At 37.9% G+C, this 19,857-nt stretch overlaps 1 protein-coding gene across 1 annotated transcript in view; it reads right to left on the bottom strand.

The window, feature by feature from the left end:
• The window catches only part of WWOX (WW domain containing oxidoreductase), a 487,825-nt gene that overhangs the window by 371,062 nt on the left and 96,906 nt on the right, over positions 1-19,857 (bottom strand). Inside the window, exons 7-8 of the mRNA XM_082289861.1 lie at positions 7,378-7,563; positions 3,484-3,748 (exon numbers count right to left, since the gene is read on the bottom strand). Of these exons, the coding sequence (XP_082145987.1) occupies positions 3,484-3,748; positions 7,378-7,563 (451 nt within the window). The remainder of the gene's footprint in view (positions 1-3,483; positions 3,749-7,377; positions 7,564-19,857) is intronic.

Genomic DNA, 19,857 nt, shown 5'->3' with positions numbered 1-19,857 from the left:
AAATCAAAGAGCACTTCAAGCATCAGTCTCTCTCCACAGTGAAAAATTAAGGGCAGAATGGTCTTACTACACCTAACTGACTTTTAAAGGTGACAAGTTGAGCTTTTATAAATGTAATTTATAGCTCAACAACAGAGCCAGCATTTTACTCCCGGCCATTACACATCTGCTAAAACTCCAACACAATGGCTGGCTTTGCACTGCAACAGGAAATGTAACCCAATAGTCTCAGAACTTCCCCAAACCCCAGCCATTTCTTAATGCAAAAGGATTTGGAAATTCAGCTCACTGAAACATCTGTTAAGCTCTTGCTACTCTAACACATGATATTCTTTCGGCTCTCTTACCTGCCAACAAAAATATTTGGGTCTATGTAAGACTATCACAAGTGTGTGATAATGGCACACTGCTTATAATTTTATACACCGTTGTACACTCAAAATCACCTGGGGGTGACACTAGATACCACACTCAGTGTAAGCTTGGAACTTACAACAAATAAATTTCATTTTAATCTTGTATGTAAATAATGACAAATCAGATAGGTTCTGAATGACTAAGATTAATTTAAAACAAAAACACCAGTGTAGTCAAACTTTTCTTGAGTCAGTTTTTAAAGAGAGAGGGAAAGAGAGAAAAGAGTAAAAGAGCATGAAAAAGAGGTAGAAAGAAAAAAAACCAAAACCCTAGAGCCTTAGATCAAACCAGCCAAATATATGCCTGGCCTACACAGTTACTTTCAGAGCTTCTCTTCCAATTTGATATTTACAGTGGCCACTTGTTTCAATTGACATTTAATTATAATCTAAGCATCTCCAACTTACTAAGTATTTAGTGGTAAGTACAAAAGAGGCCCTTTGACATTAGTAGAGCTACAGTTACTTCAATAATTAAATGGTAATTTATTTGCAACTATTTCTTTCTACAAAATACTTCTCCATTTCTGTGTAGAAAGACTTGTGGATTTTAGATTTTGAAAAGAGGCGGGTGGGAAAGAAAGGAATAGTCTTCTGTTTCCATTGCTCTACTTCAAACTACTTCCTGGATACCACAATAATACAAAAAGGCCTTAGAATCAGGTATGTGCAGCTGCAGTTCCTCTGTGTGTGTGTGTAAATATCTATGTATATATGCATCTATATGGACTCCAGGAGCCTGATAGTTCAGGACATAGCAAACAGCTTCAAACTGGCTCCAGGAAGGATTGACCTCTCCACGTACCAAAATGCTGCAGCAGCTAAAGCTACAGCCTGAGAGATCAAAACAGGTCCAGACATATCCATGTGGCTCCTTGTTTGGGCTGCCAAACCTCCCCTCTCTCCACACAACCTTGTCATCTATCTCTCAATTCCAGTTACGGGCCCAGCTCAGTTGGAAGTACTTTAAATGCTGCTGCATCATGCTGCATTGTGCAATGCAGACATCCTTGGAACACTCAGGAGCGAGAAGCTCAGTACCTTGGGACTGCAGCTGTAAAGCTTTGAGATCACTCCCAGCATTCTGACCAGAACACTCATCTAAACTCCAGGGTGAGCTGCCACAGAAACACAGAAAGGAAGCCCAGAAAAAGATCCCCAACAAAGTCTATTCCAGGTTGATAACAGCACAATCCCTAAAAAAGAATCAGCAGCAGCAAATCATTTGCTCCCTACAAGCCTTAAAATAGAAACGCTTACACTGATGATGTTGAGAATTTCAGCTCAGCTTGTTTGCATACCCAGCAAGGGGCACTTTTCTAGTTTTACTGGCTACTGAGGCATTGGTAGAGTTCAGGGGAATATAACAATTCATATCAGAATGTGACCTGTAAAACTGATGCTTAACCTCAGCCCATACCCTCCATCATAACATTCAAATAACCTCAGTGAAATGCAAACGTGAAGGACTTAACAGAAGTGACTTGGGTTGGACCAGAGTGCACTGTTATTCAGTGCTGATATCTTTACTTTGTATTTGTACTGTACTGTATTCTCTTATATGTACAACCCATTAACAGACCCTATATAAAAATCTATCAGTTCTTTTAAAGAATTCAAAATTAACATCAGTGTTTTATTTTGTTCCTTAGAGGATAAGATTCCTTGAGCAACAAACACAAAAGGTTCCCTTTGCAAAAATGTGTCAGAGTAAATAAAACTAACAATTCATAAACTTCCACAGACTGGATCCTTTTCATGGGATTTTGATAACATTCACTTACACATTCTCAGGAGAACTTCAAGAATTTGTTTTACAAACAATCCCTAACACAGCAGAAGCATGGTTTTACAGGTCCTGGGCAAAAAAAATGCTGTTGAAAGATATTATTACTTGTCCCAAGGTGCCAGAACACTCACATATCAATCTTGTGGACATGAATAGGTTTTGCATGTGTACAAAATGCAGGCGGAGATTGGAAGTGCAAGGGCTCTCCTGACTGACATGGTCAAACACTGGAGCGTTTACATTTTTTGCTCCACGGGTCTTACTGAAGATGCAGTATTTTTCTTTTACGGACATGTAATCACAGTTTTAAACACCCTGTGTTTTCCACACACATTATCCCAGTACAAATTAAGATTCCGCAAGGGTATGGATCTTTTCATTTCCCTGACTCAGACACAAACATTCAAGGGAGAGTCTTTCTCCCTGCTCCTCTTTTTGGGAACACCCTTTGTCAGTCAAAAAGGAATCAGAAACACTCTATAAGGTTAAAACAAGCCAGTTCTCAATGAAGTAAATGTCATTCTCTGCCTAAAAAATACTTTGGACTCAGAGGTTCAAAGGATAAGAGTAACCCCTCCAAGTGCTGGAGGTGCTGCAAATTCTTACATAATAAACACTCACAACGTTGGCTATGGAAGAACTGCATAGCCTTTCATTATGTTGTGGTTTCAGTCCAAAAATCCAATGGAGACAAATGGAAAACACCCATTGTCTTCAGCACTTTGTAAGAATCAAAACACCCATTGTCTTCAGCACTTTGCAAGAATCAAGAAAATTGTTGGGTTGTTGCTTTTTTTTAAATATGAATGAAGGTGCTTTTACCACTGAAAGCACTTTCCCTCAGCCATTAATAATGTCTGTAGTATCTTTTCTAACTAGGGCATCTGTTTACATAAAAAATGCAGTCAACATATTCCACTTAAAAGCCAAAGCAATTTTTTTTGATGTTTTACGTATCCTGAGCACAGAAATAATTCTAAACTATCCCACACCTAAGACACACAACATCCTTAATCAGAGTGAAAATCATATATTCAAACGAGGTCATGCACTCCATCTTAGATGGCTCCTTAACTGAAGATTGACAAAGTAAATCTTAAGTGGTTGAAGAATCCTCTTCTAGAGCGCTGTCTTGGTATGATGTTTGCCATTAAAATCAGGGTCATGCTTATAAAAGGCAAGAGGTCAAAGCAGATACATACATCTGGATTTTTACAACTTTTCTGCCCCGATTTGAAAAAATGAAGACGCGCAAAACAGCTTAAGGCATTCACTTACCATGGATTTGGTGAAAGGTCGAGCCAAGGTAAACAGCAGAGTGTACACCCACCAGTTACGATGAATGGAGGAATAAATCATATTTCCAGGATGGACTGAGTTGGATGTCACCCCATGGGGAGAAAGGCGTCGATTCAGCTCGTTGGAGAACAGGATATTGCAAAGCTTGGAGCGGTTGTAGGCCAACATAGCCCAATATTCCTTCTTAGATGGAGACAGCAGGCTGAAATCAAGCTTTCCAGAGGAGTCTTTAATTTCTGTAAATCTAAAAAGCAGTAAATATGCCTCAGATACCCCAGAGTTAATTTCACTCCCATTAAGAGCAACATAAAACGTAGACAACAGAGTAGATCCTGGCCAGAACCAACATAAAACAACAGCTTATTTAGCAGTTGAAAGCATCAACTGGAAATTGCCTGAGACTCAAGGAACAGTCCCATATAATATGGTAGTAAAATTATTGGATAATTAGAAGAAGCAAATAAGCAAAAAACAAGTCAAAAAACACTTTGATGGTTTAAAGACCTTGTATGTAACTTACAAATTACTTTTTTTTTAAATTAAAAAAAAAAAACACCAACAGATTTTGCTATAGATCCTAAAAGCAGGATCAACTTGGAGGAAATAATGTAGGATAAAATAACTCTCCATTAGAAGCAGAGAAACCCAGCATCTTTTCATTTCCCCTTCTTCCCATCCCCTGATCATTTCATCCAGTGCTCACACCTAGCACACTTGCATTTAAGTGTTCAAGGAACTATGGATGAATCTCTCTGCCTCTTAAGCTTTTTTTTAGATTAAAAATTGATGAATATAAGAGGGTTATAACCTTGGTAACTTGCCATCAATAGTCTTATATGTTTAAAAGATAAATGTAAACAAAGCCAAAATGAGTTCTGGCAGAGTATAATGTTTTTAAGTATACCCATGGCATGGCTGAACACAAATCAAAGTAACTAGTTGACGTTTTTTAATTGGGTCTGACAGAGTCATTAAACACCAGCTGTTTGTTATTAAAAAAAAAGGAAAGAAACAAAGTAGTGAATGTTCTAAAGATATTTAGATGAAGAAAAGAAAATTTCCATAAAGCATTTCCCCTCCCAGTTCTTACAGTTTCATTTATTAATTTACTGGTCGATCTTAATATTAGAAAATAATACTACATTTAGTTACAGATCTATGTTTCATTCAGAGGAGCTACTAAAAATAAAAAGGATTTAGCAAGCTCTTTTTAATACTCAGTGTTCAGAATCAGCTGGGGAGAACAGGGATAAACATAATTATAGTACACACTAGAAAAATGTTTTAAAATATCTTTACTAATTTTGCATCTCATGGCCAGAAATGAAGAGATCAGCTGGAATTTCTACATTCATTCTGTGAGCAGAATTATAATATGCTCAGAGAAGAGCAATACAGTATTTGAACTCAAGAGGAATCCAGGATGTTCTGTGTCTTGCAGAATCAGCCCTTCAATTTCAACAACAAAATTTCTCTTTCATAATTTTCAGTTAGATAAAATACATTTCTGAAATTAACAGGACTATTCTGGGAGGAATTTCCTATATTCATTCCACAAGTAATCACTTCTGACACCAAAAATAATCTATAAATAAAACTCTTTGTGTGTTACTGTATAAAGGAAATACGGTGGCATATTTTGAGTCCAGCCCTGCAAGTGTGCTTATGTGAGTCAGTCTCATTGAATTCGGGGGAAAGAAGGGTTGTACAATCAAATTAACAACACAGAAATAAAGACAGAAGGAAAGTGAACCTACTTATTATTCTGATTTTAATATTATGTGCTTAAAGTACCCAAAAGCTTAATTTAAACAGAATTCATTTGTGCTGAATCCAGAGAAGTAACTAGAAGTGAACGAAGAACCAGAGAGGCAAATAAATATTTTGCCTTGGAGCAGTCCAGGATAGCATTTTCTGCAAACATGGGACTTTATTTTTCCCCTAACAGGGGGTCTTGACTTCAGCAGAAAGATCCAGTCAAGGTTTATGGAAGTAATTAGATACCAACACTTCTGTTTTACGACATGGTTTAAGGCTCAGAGTTCTCAAGTAGGTCAGAAAGAACAACTACCTAATAACACCTAACTAACTCCTTACATAAACTTCTTGCCATTAAACAGACTGGGGTGTGGGGAATGCACACTTATTTACAATGATCAGTTTAAGTGATAAGATAAGCCATAAGACATTATTTGGACTCCTTAGAAAAAGGGAAATTTACTAGTTGTGTTAATTATTCTATTCCAACAGACTATTACTTATTTCCTGATGGGCTTCTCTAAACCTTGGCTGATCTCACCGACTTAGAAATGAGCACTTCCAAAATGTTTCAAAAACACAGATAAAGATGTCCAAAGATGTGAGCTCTGGCTACACACAGCACTTAATGCAGTGAAAAACAAAGATGTCATTTAAAATACTATCAGAGATACAAACTTACAAGGGGGAACAAGCAGCTGACAATTCAACATAATCTCCCATTAAATAACAGCTCATTTATACGTATCCCATTGTGCCCTCCACATCTGGCAAGTGATTGGAGTTGGCAGATTTATTTCTAGAGCTATCTTGCCTGCCCTGCAGTAGCTGCCCTCACTCCTAACAGGACTCTGCTACTTGCTTTCACAAACCTGGTGTGATTTGCAAAGATAAGGATGTCCAGATTTTGTTACCACCTAATTACTAGACATTTCATGTCTTTTAACAGTGGGGAGGATTATTACTGGCATTTTCTATTGCTTCCTTTCATTTCAGCCATCATAAATTTAAAATGGTAAAAGTAAATCTATCTGCAGTGTGTCATTTATACCATAAGCCCCTGTGTTTGGAAGTGATAAAGGTTTCAGCCCGACCCTTGGCTGGTCTCTCTCTGCCAGGTCCCTGGGGTTACATTTTACGGAAACATGATTAAAAAAAATAAGCTTCATTCTGGGTCACTAAAACATTTCAGAAATATGAAGACAGGAAAAAAAAAAAAAAGGCGCTCACACATTCTTCCTTTTGGTTTGCTAGAGCTGCTACACAAACCAAAAGTGAAATAGAAATCAACAGTAGTGTTGAAAGCTGGATGTTACAGGTTTAAATCCTGCAGTCCCTGAACTAAATCAGCAAGGAGTAAGAGGTTTGTGCCCAGTAAAATTCAGAACTGGGGCATTCATTTTGCACAAGGAGCTTTATTTAAATCAAAGCCATCTTTTCAGTTATTAACACAAAAAACACAAGCACATCTGAAATAAGGCAAACCTCATCAACATCTTTTTTGCCAACTGTACTTTCCCCGGCAGTAAAAAAGATGAGCAACTAACATTTTAATTAAAAAATTCACCAAAAGAGGCATGGGCAGATTTGTAATATGTATTAACTACACTACTTCCCATTTTACAATTATACAGCTAATGTCTGCATTGAATTCCCTAATTTCTCATTATAAAACAACTGGATTTCATCTAGCAGTTTTTAATTGCATTGTTTCTCCTGCTAAAATAACTGCACATTCTTCTTGCTAAGATGTTGAAGTTGTTGAATGACAAATCAATATAGGTCATGCCATTCAGATTTAATCAATTATTATTCCATCTCCTCACAAAATCAATGCGTGGTCTGAAACATGGCGAAAATCTGCATTCACACAAAGAATGATCAAAAAAATTATCTACATACTGTTATAAAACTAGAACATGCTTTATCCAGCAACAGAGCCAAATCCAGAAACATCCACAGGCATTAGTAATGCTTCTATTTTTAAAAAGATTATTCAAAGGCAAATGCTCAAGAGCAAGGACCTTCATTTTCAGAAACTTGTGGCTCTGCCTGAACTGTTTCATGCTCTAAGGATTAAAGATTCCAATGAAATCAAAGGTAACATTCACCAACCTGTGGGACTCAGAGGATACCACCACAACCCTGGCAGGAGATGACTGGCATAAAACATCTTCCAGAAGCTGGACAAGATAGAAATGTCCCAGGTGGTTCACCTGGAAGGTAGACTCCAGGCCATCCTCCGTCAAGGACCAGGGAGCACCAAACACAGCAGCGTTGCAGATCAGGATGTGGAGTGGCCTAAAAAAAAAATCAAACCAGGACAAAGAAATGTCAGCTAAATACATGCAATTACAGCCCTGTGTGAATGGGATGCAGGTGTGCCTTGGGTGTAGGTGTGAGGGATTTGGCTGGCTGGTTTCTGTGGGAAGGAGCTGCCCCATGCTGGGAACAGCTGATTCCAGTTGGTTTCAGTGGCCCCACTCAGGATCCAGCTGAGCCCCACAGTGACACACCCTTGGAAGAAGGGTACAGAGAAAAAGGCAAAATGCCACACAGCACTATCACTGCTCTCCCAATTGCTAATTGGGAAACCATCTCCATCTGGAGCATTTAGAAAAGAAACTTTTCCTGGGGGAGGAGCAACTCCTACCACTTTCTTGTATGCAGTACACATCTATTCATGACACCTGCACAACTGGTAGGGGACAAGTGATTAAGAAATAAAGACACAATGAAACAAGGCACATGTACACATTTTATACTTCTGCAGCTGATGAAGTATGCTGTTAAAAAATGCAAGACTGAGTTGGAAAATGAAAACATTCTCCATAAACTGTAATCTTTGGTGGAAAATCTGCACACAATACAGATGAGATCCTTGAGACAGAATCCTTCCTCACTGAACTCAACTAACCCAGTTTAAACAGAAATGTCATGATAAAGGAACTTCAAATGAAAGGGTAAGATTATACCAAACCAAGCTAGAAAAGAACCTAGGCTGGCACATACCTCTCTCATTCAAAAAACAGGTCCAGAAAACTTCAAATTCCTTGAGGTCTCCAGTGTAATGTCAGGATACTACAGCTTGCAGCCTTCCCAACCTCCACAGCAAGATCAAGGACAAACGCCCTTTCTGTTCTTTCTTGTCTCTTTCCAAACCCTTACGAAACACAGCAAAGTCTCTGGTCCTCCGACCTCAGATGGATCTGTATTTGCTAGATTGCATCATCTCTGAGGAAACCTTGGCACCAGCACTGTGTTCTTGTCCTTGAGTCAGAGCCTGATGCAGCAGACCTCAGCAAGCTCTACCTGAGCTGAGAACCTCAGGTTTGAGAGCCTGCATCTGGCATCCCTCGCCCTGGTGTATTTAATTTGGAAAAGTCACACAAAATAATGACAGCCAAAAATTCCTGCACTAATACTTGTGATGTCCCAACACCAGAATATTAAGATCTGTCACATTTGTTTAGCCCATTCCAGCCAATTATGTCTTTACCGCAACCCCATGAGACAAAATCAACACTGAACATAAACTCTAATTCTGAAGATAATAAATGAAGCACAACTATGAAAAATAACTGCTTGCCCTCTGCTCTTCTCAAGTAGTTCCTCACAGCCCTACACACAAAGTATGGCAATCACATTTCCCCACGTGATTGAAGGACATATATACTGCAACTCTGAGCATCTGCAAAAGGAATTCTGGAAAATAATGTGAAACAGGAAACCCCAGATTGTCAAACAAACCTAAGTAATTATATTCCTTCAGGCATGTTTGAAAGCACCAGATTCTGATAGCTCAGTTTTCAAAAGAACATTTCAGGGGGAATCAAACACACCTTAGCTGAATACTGAAAGAAATGAGTAAGGATTGACATAAAGAGTAGGCTGTATTTTCTTATTAAAATAGATTTTGACTTCCAGCCCATTGGGAAGTTACCAGTGTAGTGTGCTTTAATAAGTTAACAATCTGGTATCTATTCCTTTGCCAACTTGGAGAATTTTACCAAAAGCTCCAGAAGCAGAGTGAAACATCTGTGCACTTTGAGAGACTGAGTTTCTGAAGTGCTGGATTTCTGATTTGCCTTTTGGTCAGTGACACCCATACACAGAATATCTGTGCATACATATTGCATCCACCAAAGAAACTGAAGATAAACAGGGACTGTCCTTACAAAGGCAAAGTTCTCTCTTTCTGTTCAAATCAAATGGCAAAAAAAAGCAGCCCTTTTTTTGATCTTTGCAGCCTCACTCAGCACAAGCAGGATATTCACTGAGTTGTGCAGGATCCTATTCTTTAGAAGGTAACAGATCTTTTGAGGTACGTTTTTATCAAAATTATTTAAACCAGAGTTCATTTTGCCTGTTTTGAGATGCATCTGTCCAGAGGAAAACAAAGCTGCTTGAAGCTTGAGAGGGCATGGAACTTTGGATGATTCATCACCTCTTATGAGACTTTAAGAAAAGCTCTAGCAAGAATTAATTTACAGATTTGTACATCTGCTGGGAAAAAAAAGGAACAAGTTTCTCCAACACAGATGCAGTTTTTGGTATAAGAGCCTCCTGTATGAGAACTGCAGCACACAAATGCAGCAGCAATACCAAAAATACCATCACCATTCCCTCCAAAACAAATATGACACTTTTGAAAAGATCGTCGCTCTATTTCATAACTGTAATGTGCAGCATGAAGTAACAAATCACAGACAGAAAGGATTCACATATGAACCAAAACCATATTCCACCTATCCAAACTCTAGTATCCTTCAATATTAGTAATTACACAATAACTACCTAAGGGGAAATACACACTCTATACCTAAATCTGTCAGCTCAATTAATTAAAAAGAAGATTCTAGAATTATAATACCATGAAATTTAGTCATTTTTTAATTGTTAGGCCATTTAACTGGATTTTATAAAAGAAATAAAATTATGCTTCAGTCCATTTTATGAGATTTGTATTTTTCAAAGCATATTTCTCATTTTTCATATGTAAAAGTAATTCAAATTTAAGAGACTGTAAAATTAACATTTTTTGTAATATTCTATTAGAAAACAATCTGTGAAGAAATACCAAAATAAAAACAGAAACATCTTGAACAATTATCACACTGAAAAGTTAGTATCAGATTCCCTTTTAGAATTCCTTTATTTTTAATTAGTACTAGGGGTTTTAAGTGCTAAATAAAAAAGGATTTTTTTTCCTAGATAACTCCGCAGAAAAGAAACCTAAAGGGTTTCATGAATAGATACTGATGTTTTGCTTCATTTCAGCTCAGAAAAAAGCCACCTCTCGGATTTGGATCCACGTCCATTAAGCTATCGGTGTCTCTCGTCAGACTGCTAACAAAGGTCCAATTACTGAAAATTGTCATCTAAGTTTTTGTGACCTGGCCATTTGCACACCAGGAAATGAGTGAGATTACCTGGGTAACAGCCAGCGTGCAGTTATGAATTTCAGCCACAGATGACAGATTCTAATCTCAATGGTGCAGAGCTCTGTGTCACTGAACGTATCATTATGCAGGGACAAAATTTTTAAGATACGTGACAATTCACACCACACATCTGGCCCTGCAGCTTTGCTTTATGACAGGAGTATTTTCAAGTGATAGCAGAGCTATGACCTTGATTTCACAAGTTCATTAAAAACATTGCTGCAATCTGCATGAGGCTTCCTCCTGAGCCCAAGGAAAAAAAAATCCCCCCTCGGTTTAAAATAGTTTGTAATTCTACATCAAAGGCACAGCTCAGGCCAACAAAGGATATCAGCAGCAAAGCAAATTCTCCATAGTGTTTACTCCTGGTATCAACGTGACCAAGTGCTCCCTCTAACCATGATGCCCATTAGATATTTTTGGAAACACTACAGCAAAGACCCTGCAGAGTGTTATGAAAATTTGCCTTTATGTCTCCTTAAAATGTCTTCAGGCAGTGACTTACACCCCACCAAGGGACCTAACGTGGGCTTCCAGTACCATTTAGGTGGGCACTGGGACTGAGTGTGATCTGCTCCATTGTAACAGGCAGTCACTGCTTCTAATCCTTCACAGCCTGACTGAGACTCAGGAACTCACTGCTCCAACTGCAAGGTACACAGCAATCCCAGAAAACCCTCACCGTGCTGCTAAGTGTAGCTACAATTTAGTGAAAGTTAAAAAGCATGTAGAATTAGCCAGAACAGTCTCAAATGTGAATATCTGAGCTGAAATGCAGCTGATATTCTGTGCACTTCACAAGCCTGTGATACTTTACTAACCTTTGCACTGGGGAAGTCATTCAGATCTCACATGCTCTGCACAATTCACCATTAGAAAAAACTGAGCAATCCAACTCCTCTGCACTATTTGAAAATACAGTAAGTGAATACATTAGAGAGATACAGAAATTAAATTGTTGCTATAAATCAGTTAGTTATGAAATTTAATAATCAATTTGTTAGCACCTGATGTAAAACTACGATCTGTCAGCAGCCTCCCAAGCTGGCTGTGTGCAGCAGTAGATATTTCCAAGGGAATTAATTACTGATGATTTGCAAAGGTAAGAATAATATTTTTCAACAAATGTAGCCTGTGCACTAGGAGGTTAAACAAACACCACCAAAATGTCAACAGAGTTCTTGGCTTTGGTGTTCTCCCATTTCAAACGTAATGAAATAGTTAACCAGAGAGTATGCAAAGGGAATACTTTCAAATCTTCCCATGAAGCAGAATGTCACACCATCTGGGGCACTTCTCAAGCGATTTGAAAAGTTCACACTGTTTGGAATTACACAGAAATTCAACAGAAAAGGCCTCACCATAGCCCCAAAGTCCCATAAGCAACTGTAGACCTCTGTCACGGCCAGTAAAGAAGGCAGAGCTGTGACTTCTCTTCCACAAAGAAGCAAAGTCACAGCCCACCAAACTTTTCCACCCCATAATCCTGAACACCCATGTTGCTTTCTCTGAAAGTTAGAAAGTTGTACTTCTTTCCATGAGGGAATGCCTATATACACAAAGGGAATATCCAACAGGCACGATAAGCTTATGGCTCTCCAGAAAACGGGTGAATTAAACAACCATCTCCAGAAATCCCCCTCAGTTTTACAAGCAGTACTGACAGGAAACTAAGCAACAAGAAAATCACTAAGTCAGGGTTCAGGCAGAAGCAGGAAAACTCAGAACCATGTATAATCTAATACTGACACAAAAATATTTAAATATTTACTTGTACAGTGTAAAAAAAAAAAAAAGCACTGCTTAACTCAATGAATTTTGCAAACAAATACTTAATGTCTAACTTCCCTTTTTCTAAAAATATGGGCTGAAAGGTCAGCAAAAATACCCTTATTGCCCACTTCCAGCTGACAGAAATGTGGATCTTTGTCAGACAGGCTTCATTTAAGGCAAGCCACTAACACAGGACTTAGAGCCCTGATGGATGATCTCCTGCTAGAAGCAAGGAAAATTCTCTGCAATTCATCCTACTGGATTTCTTTGCAGGATTTGACACTGTTGATCAGCAAATACTTTTGCCCCACTTCTAAGAGATTAATGGCAGTGGACTGAAACTGTTCTGATTCTTCCTTCATAACACATACATGGGAATTATCATGAGCAGCTGCTCCTATGCCTTCCTAATACATCATCTGCATACTGCCATATAGGTCAACCACCCCTCAATCATTATTCATTACCTCTCTCAAATCTTCAGTGTACAATTTCATAAATGTTTGGAGAGGGAACAGAGGTCTCAACTGATTTAGAACTAAACAGAAAACATCCATTAGTCATGGTTTTCCCTTTATTGTTTTTTCTTATATATACAGAGAGAGGACAACAACTAAAATAACCCCAGATCATTCTGCACTTTCAGAAATTAATAAGAGAGAGCAGCAATGAAAATATCCAGAATCTGGTAATTTTCATTCAGCAGCCCACTTGCTACCTCAAAGTGGTGCATCTTTTTCAAACTCAGGCAGCAAATCATTATTTGCACATATACACACGCAGTTACAAACAACCATAAGCCAGACCTAAAGAAACATTCATTTTTGCAATAACCATGGAATGATTTGTTGTTTCTGCATGTACTTCTAAACATACAAATTTCATTTGCACACAATAAGGACTTGTTAGAAAAAGAAAGCTACAACTCCCAAAAAAAAAGGCAATTACTACTTTTATTACATATTTGTGATATTTTCAATTGAAAACAGCTAAACCCTTGGAAAATGTTTTTGGGACCATGGTTGATCATTCAAAGAATAAAACACCTCATGGATTTTGAGCATTTCACTTGCCAATGACTTTTTCCTCTGTTTCGCTCAGAGATTATAGAGCTGTAACAGAATTCAGAAAGCCCCTATAGCAGCTGTGTGCTGCCATTCAGATCTGAAAGATTCCATGTCATGATGGAAATTAATGTACTTTGACATCCTCTGGGATTTGGGGGAACAGCTAATAAAGAAATACAACCTTTTCAGTCGATTACACAAATTTCTGGATTCTAAGATGAAGACACACGGGCCAGTCTCAGGCCAGCAGCAAGGCTTCCCTACCCAGGTGCCAGAAGACTCTGCCTTCTGTGTTTTAATTATCTCCCCTAGAAAGCATTTAACTGAATAGGCTAAATATATTTTAATGTATATGTAATTAAATAGTTACTTCTGCCTTATAATTCAAAAATTTTAGAAGGCAACATCAATTAAGTACACAGAGCTTCTCAAAACTCATTAAGCCATAATGCTCAAAAATATAAAAATATGTTTTAATCAATTATATTAATCATACATATTTTACTTATTTAGATGCTCAAAAGAGCTTTCACAGCTGCTGCATCTTGTGGCAATTTTTTAGGAAGGCAGAGCCCCAAGCCATCTTAGACTCAGCCTAGATTTAGGCACAGACATGTGGCTGCAAATGGGCACCAGAACAACCAGGGTGCTGAGCAGGAAGTCCCTGGAGGGTTATCAAGGTTTCTTTATTAGGGTAGAGTGAAGTGAGTGCAAAGTGTCCAAAGTGTCAGGTTTGTAAATTTTGGACAGCACAGTTATAGTCATAAGACTACGCAACAAGCACCTAACAAAATCTTCCGGTTAGTAATGTTTAAAAACACTTCAAATTTTGTAGATGTAACTGTATGTAAAGTTATGGTGAAGTAATATGGATTTTACTTTACAAAAACCTAAAAATATTCTGAGGCAGGAGATATTTCCACGATAGAGCAGATGAAAGGAAAGGTGATCTGATGAAAACATCGGGATCTCTGCCTCCAGGAAAAGGGGGAAGGGCTTAAGCTTCTGAGATTTTTAATTTTTAATTTATAAAATACTGGAAATAGTTTTTGGATCCACATGACTTGACATATGCTACCACAAAGGGTAATTGTGTACGAGAGCTTAAAAACAGAAGAAAGAAGAAAAAGGAAAACTATTTATGCAGAAAACCAATCCCTAGGCTTTAATAAGGCACAGCATCACCACAAAGAGAAAAAGAAGTTTTACCCTAATATTTTTATGTACGTTTCAAACGTAGTCAGCCTTTGATCTTATTTAAATTTAAGCTATGTGCTGTCTGCAACAGTAACTTCTGAACTCTGCATGTTTCAGTACTTAATTCAATGGGGGTATTTTTTGATATCTCAAAATGAACAATGTTGTCCAGAAGTTTGTGCCTCAGTAGCACTGCCAGGATGCCACCTGTACTCTACGCTGAGAAAACAAATGTAAAATCTCAACTGTCACTAGTTTTAATTCAAAAAAAGTAATTCTGTAAATGGCAAAGGGTTAACAGAATTGTACAGTACTTTAAAATATGTTCAGTTTTGGAAAGCCAGTAAGAAGTGGCAACAATCATGATAGAGATACATCAACTACAGAACCATTAAACATATTGGCATAATGGCATCACTGATAATTTTTCTGAATCATATATTCATTTTTTCCAGATCCTTTAAGTTACATTTGTACCAACTTGCTAAGCAGATACCATTTTTACATATGTATTCTCAGGTATGCCTATAATTTATCACACAGTATCTATGATTTAATTGTCGTTCAATTGGAATTAAAAATAACACACCTGCAATATATCAGTTATAATATATGAAAATGCAGAAAAACCATATTCTGGATTGACTTTTCATCAGGCTCCAAAATCTTAATTGCACCTGCAAGGTTTCAGCACACTTCTGCTTGCAGCATGAAAAATGAATGCAGTTACAGAGCTTGGGGCCTCAGCTAAGGAGGCCAGCTGAAAACCTGGTCTGCTCCATTTTGAGTCTGGTTAGGAAAATAAGAGGAGACTAAACTTCCAAATGGAGAACCATAATTCATAACTGCTGTCTTTTCCATATTTCTACACACATCATTAGTGAATAAACTGTTAGCATTTGCCAATTCTTACCACCAAAAAAAATTCCTGTTTTAAAGTATACAAATGTAACTGCAGTGAAGATCTACATCTGGAAGTCCTGCCTAATTGTGAATTGCTCCCACCAATTCAGAAAATTCTAAGCAGTAGCTATTGGCAAACATTATTTCATATCTTTAAAGTAATTCAAGTTTTTTCAGGATGATTTCAGGGTTTTTTCCTCGAACATTGAGAACATTAAATTAAAGTCATACTGTTTGGCAGAAGATAACTTTAATTCAAACCAAGTGGCACCATGCATCACTGAAAACTAAAAATGCACATTAAATTTCATCTCTAACTTTATTGCTCACTCCTGCCTGCTGACTGTTTTGATCATGGAGGTGTTCTTATGATGAGGACCAGGCAAATTCCATGACACCACAGCTGTAAATATCAACAACAGGTCCTATATTGGAAGTTTTAGAACTGAAACATCAGTGCTGTCCCCCAATGAAAGCATGCAGGTTTCAGTCAAGTGTGTGATGATCAAACTGAGAAATAGATACCAAAGTTCCACATCCACAAGTCTACACTCCTACACAAACACCAATTCTACAGACCCTGAACTATCCAACGCTCACCCTGACTAGATTTCAATGCTGTGTTCCATACAATCACAGGAGGACTGTCATTTTGTCTATAAGGGGGATTAATACCAACCATAATTCCTCACATTGTGCCCACTCAATGAATAGCAGATTCAATTCTGTGTTTCTTAGTTCCAAAACACTAATATGAAAGATTGGTTGGTCTGCCTCTGCCAGCTGCACAAAAATCAGCTCATGCCAAATCCATCTTAGCCCAGAACATTATTATAAACAGATCATGTATTTGACTTTCCATAACAGAGACATTCAATGAACTGCCTGAGCTGGAAACCAGCAGAGGGGAAAGACTTGATACATATAAAAGAAGCAACTTGAACAAATCCAGCCATTTAGGTGCACTGAGAACTCTTTTCCCATTTTCATTCTAACCCTAGCACTGCCTTCACCAGGAAGGAAGATGGAGTTCATTCACTCCTAGTGGAAATATCCAGTGGGGAATGTATCTGCAGAAAACAAGCCAGAAATACTAAATACTAAAAGACAGCTGTCTTTCTCTGAAAAAAATTTGTGCTAGGAATCCTTGAGCCCAATTTTTTATTGGACATCCATTTTATGTGTTAGCCACACTGTGTTCAGGCTGTGCTACAACAGGGTAAGGGGTAAATCAAACATTAAACAGCAATTTTGTTCTGTCTTCTCCCAAAGTTGACTTTGGGAGATCCAACTAACTTAGGTTTTAGCTTATTTTGCTCACAGAATCCTCCTAACTGTGAGAACAAAAAAGAAAAACTGGAAGGCACTGTCCTGCTCCTAGAGAAAGTCTGAGTCCTGCAATCACAGAACTGCAGGATCTAAAATAATCTGCAAAACCCTTCTGCCCACAGCTTTATTTGAAACTGCATGGATAAAAAAGTCTCAGAAAGAGAAACAGCTGTATCAACTCAAGAGTATAGATAATGCAAACAAAAAAAAATCTTTTTTTCTGTGAGGATGAAGGATTTTCTAGAATATATTTATAGGAATATGGCATCATTTACCAGTGTTTATGTATTCAGAGCTCAGATTTTATCTGTAGACAAGTCTGCAACACCTAACAAATCCTAACAGGAATAAAAGATTTCTACCAAACCTCAGAAGTATGATAACTTATAGATGAATCATCTGACTTTTACTTTCAAGGAGAACTTCTTAGCTTTAAATTACTATTCCAATTCCTATTAAATATTTCTTTTCAGAGTAACTCTTTCCTCCCGTTTATTATTTACGTTTTTCTCAAGGCTCCCTCTGTTGAATCATTTGTTTCCTGTGTGCAACCAGCCCCGTTAAATTCCTGCTGAGCAGAGGATGACATTTCTTCATTCTTCACATAGGTTCCACAATCTCTCAGATTCCCAAGCACATTCAAGAAGGTTTTTTTTTTCTCTACAACTTATTTGATTAAGGCAGGAGTTCACAATTTCAGCAATTTCCTTTCTGCTCTCTGCAATACAAGAACCCCCAGCTTCCCCAGCTGCAAGAGGTTTTAATGCAATTTAGGGATCCTTTTTCTGGAGTTGTTCCATTTTAGTTTTCTCATCCAGGAGGAGATCTGTTCTTCAAGACTATTTTCCAATTGCTATCAACCAGGGAAGAACAGGGTCCCAGGTTGTGATGTGACTATGAGTACATCCTTACATCTGATGACAAAAAATAGCACCTAGAGCCACAAAGTGTGCCAGAAAAGCAGAATTTCAGAAGGCATACCTATCTATTACCTATTTTATAAATTTTCAGTTATTAGGTCGTGTCACCAAGACCAACAGCTTCTGGAAAATACCAGTATCCCAGAAACCAGCAGTGGCCTGGAGAAACTAAACAGAGAGTATCACTACTTGCACAGAGAAGCTTAAGATGTTCACCACTGAATACTAAAGGCCTCTTCACATTAAGTGCTGTGAGAAATAAAATACAGGTCTTTATTAAAATGTGTGCACTCATACAAAATTTCTCCTTGGCATTTTAGAAGTACTGTCGTTTTTCCCAGAAACCAAGGTCTATACAACTCAGAGCTCAAATTATGGTTTCGTTTGGAGAAAAACAGAAACAAAAACAAACACATTATTTGCTTTTCCTACTACTTTATTGTTGAGAAATTCATAAGAGAAAGAAAATTCTCTTAAGGTATTTCCTTAAGAGTGACAGGTCCCTCATGGGAAAGGGGGGGACTCCATCACAATGTGCTTCTCCTACAGGGATATCGACCCCTTTACAGAAAGTTTGGCTGTCAACTGACAAGACTGGCCTAAGCATAAAGAACAAGGCTCAGTCTGTCATTGGAGCCTGTAAGATTCCAATTGCTCATAAAGCCACTGGTGCAAAGGAATCCCCAACATGACAAAAGCCTCTGGACACTGTGGCAAAACAAACGAACAAGGAGACGAAGGTCATTAGCGTTCATTAGAGCTGGAAAACACATCGGCCCACCACTGCAGCAATAAGATGCCTCTGCCACATAATTGCTTTTCCAACCTTATCCAGACATAGTTAAATCACAAAAAAATAGATAGGTCTTCCAGTCCATCCTGCTGCCAGCGCAGATGATTGTAAGGTAGCTCTTCGGTATCTGCATCAGATAAAAGAACCACTGCTACAGGCAGTGTGTAGGGTCTGGTTTTCATCCAGCCCCAGACTTTAAACAAAATATAACTGGAAATTCATTTTGGTCAAAACCCCACAAGTCTCACAACAGATACGGAACACAGACTTTCACATCATGCTTGGACTAGTTCTGCCAGACACAGGCACATCTGAGCACTTATTTAAGACAGAAAGGCCTGAAGGCAAGGCAGAGGCTTTAGATGCTGTCTATTACTAAATGTCTTTCCAAATAAAATGAGGGTGAAACATTAGTAAAACCTGTCCATCACTGACAATCCAGCTGAACAGAGCTACACTGGTATAATGCTATGCCAACAAAAACAAAACAGGTTTCACTGATTCTAGATCTTCTCATTTCCTAAGTTCTCCAGCAAAAATTGATTTAAGCATGTTCACTTCCAAGGATTTACAAACACCCATACCTAATGGACTAGCTAGGACAACCATGGTATGATCTACGACACACAAATCAGGTTAAGAGCTGCATTTGGAAGAAGGGTGGTTTTTACTTTGCACTGCACCATACATTTAAAGAAATGTAGCATATTAAAAGCATCAAGATTCTAAATTAAAACACACACTGCTCTCACACTACAAAACCAAGTTAGTACTAAAGCAGCAATACTGCAAGGATTTGTCTTTCAAGAAATTTTAATACATGAAGATGACATGATAAGAAAATATTGATACTAAGGATTTTGGCAGTAAACGAACTTCTGTTAGAAGTCAGTTTTGACAATTCCTTGAATCTAGAAGACCTATAAGTACTAAAATGTCATCTGTCTATCCTTGTGAGATTTAGCTTTGGCAGTGTTTCAAAAGTGAAAAAAAACACTCTTTGTTATGTATTTTCTCTACGACAATGTATTTTCAAAGTTGTCTAAGAGGTCATATTCTCTTGAGAAGAACAGTAAGATGCATATCAGTTACAGAAATATTTGCAGAAAAAAAGCTAAGTTTGAATACTAACAATCAATGGGTCAAACTGTGAATAAAAGCACAAAGTG

Source organism: Coloeus monedula, assembly GCF_965178545.1.
Source record: "Coloeus monedula genome assembly, chromosome: 13".
NCBI classification, from domain to species: domain Eukaryota; kingdom Metazoa; phylum Chordata; class Aves; order Passeriformes; family Corvidae; genus Coloeus; species Coloeus monedula.
The sequence above is the reverse complement of the archived record's forward strand: the minus strand, read 5'-3'. Positions and strand labels throughout refer to the sequence as shown.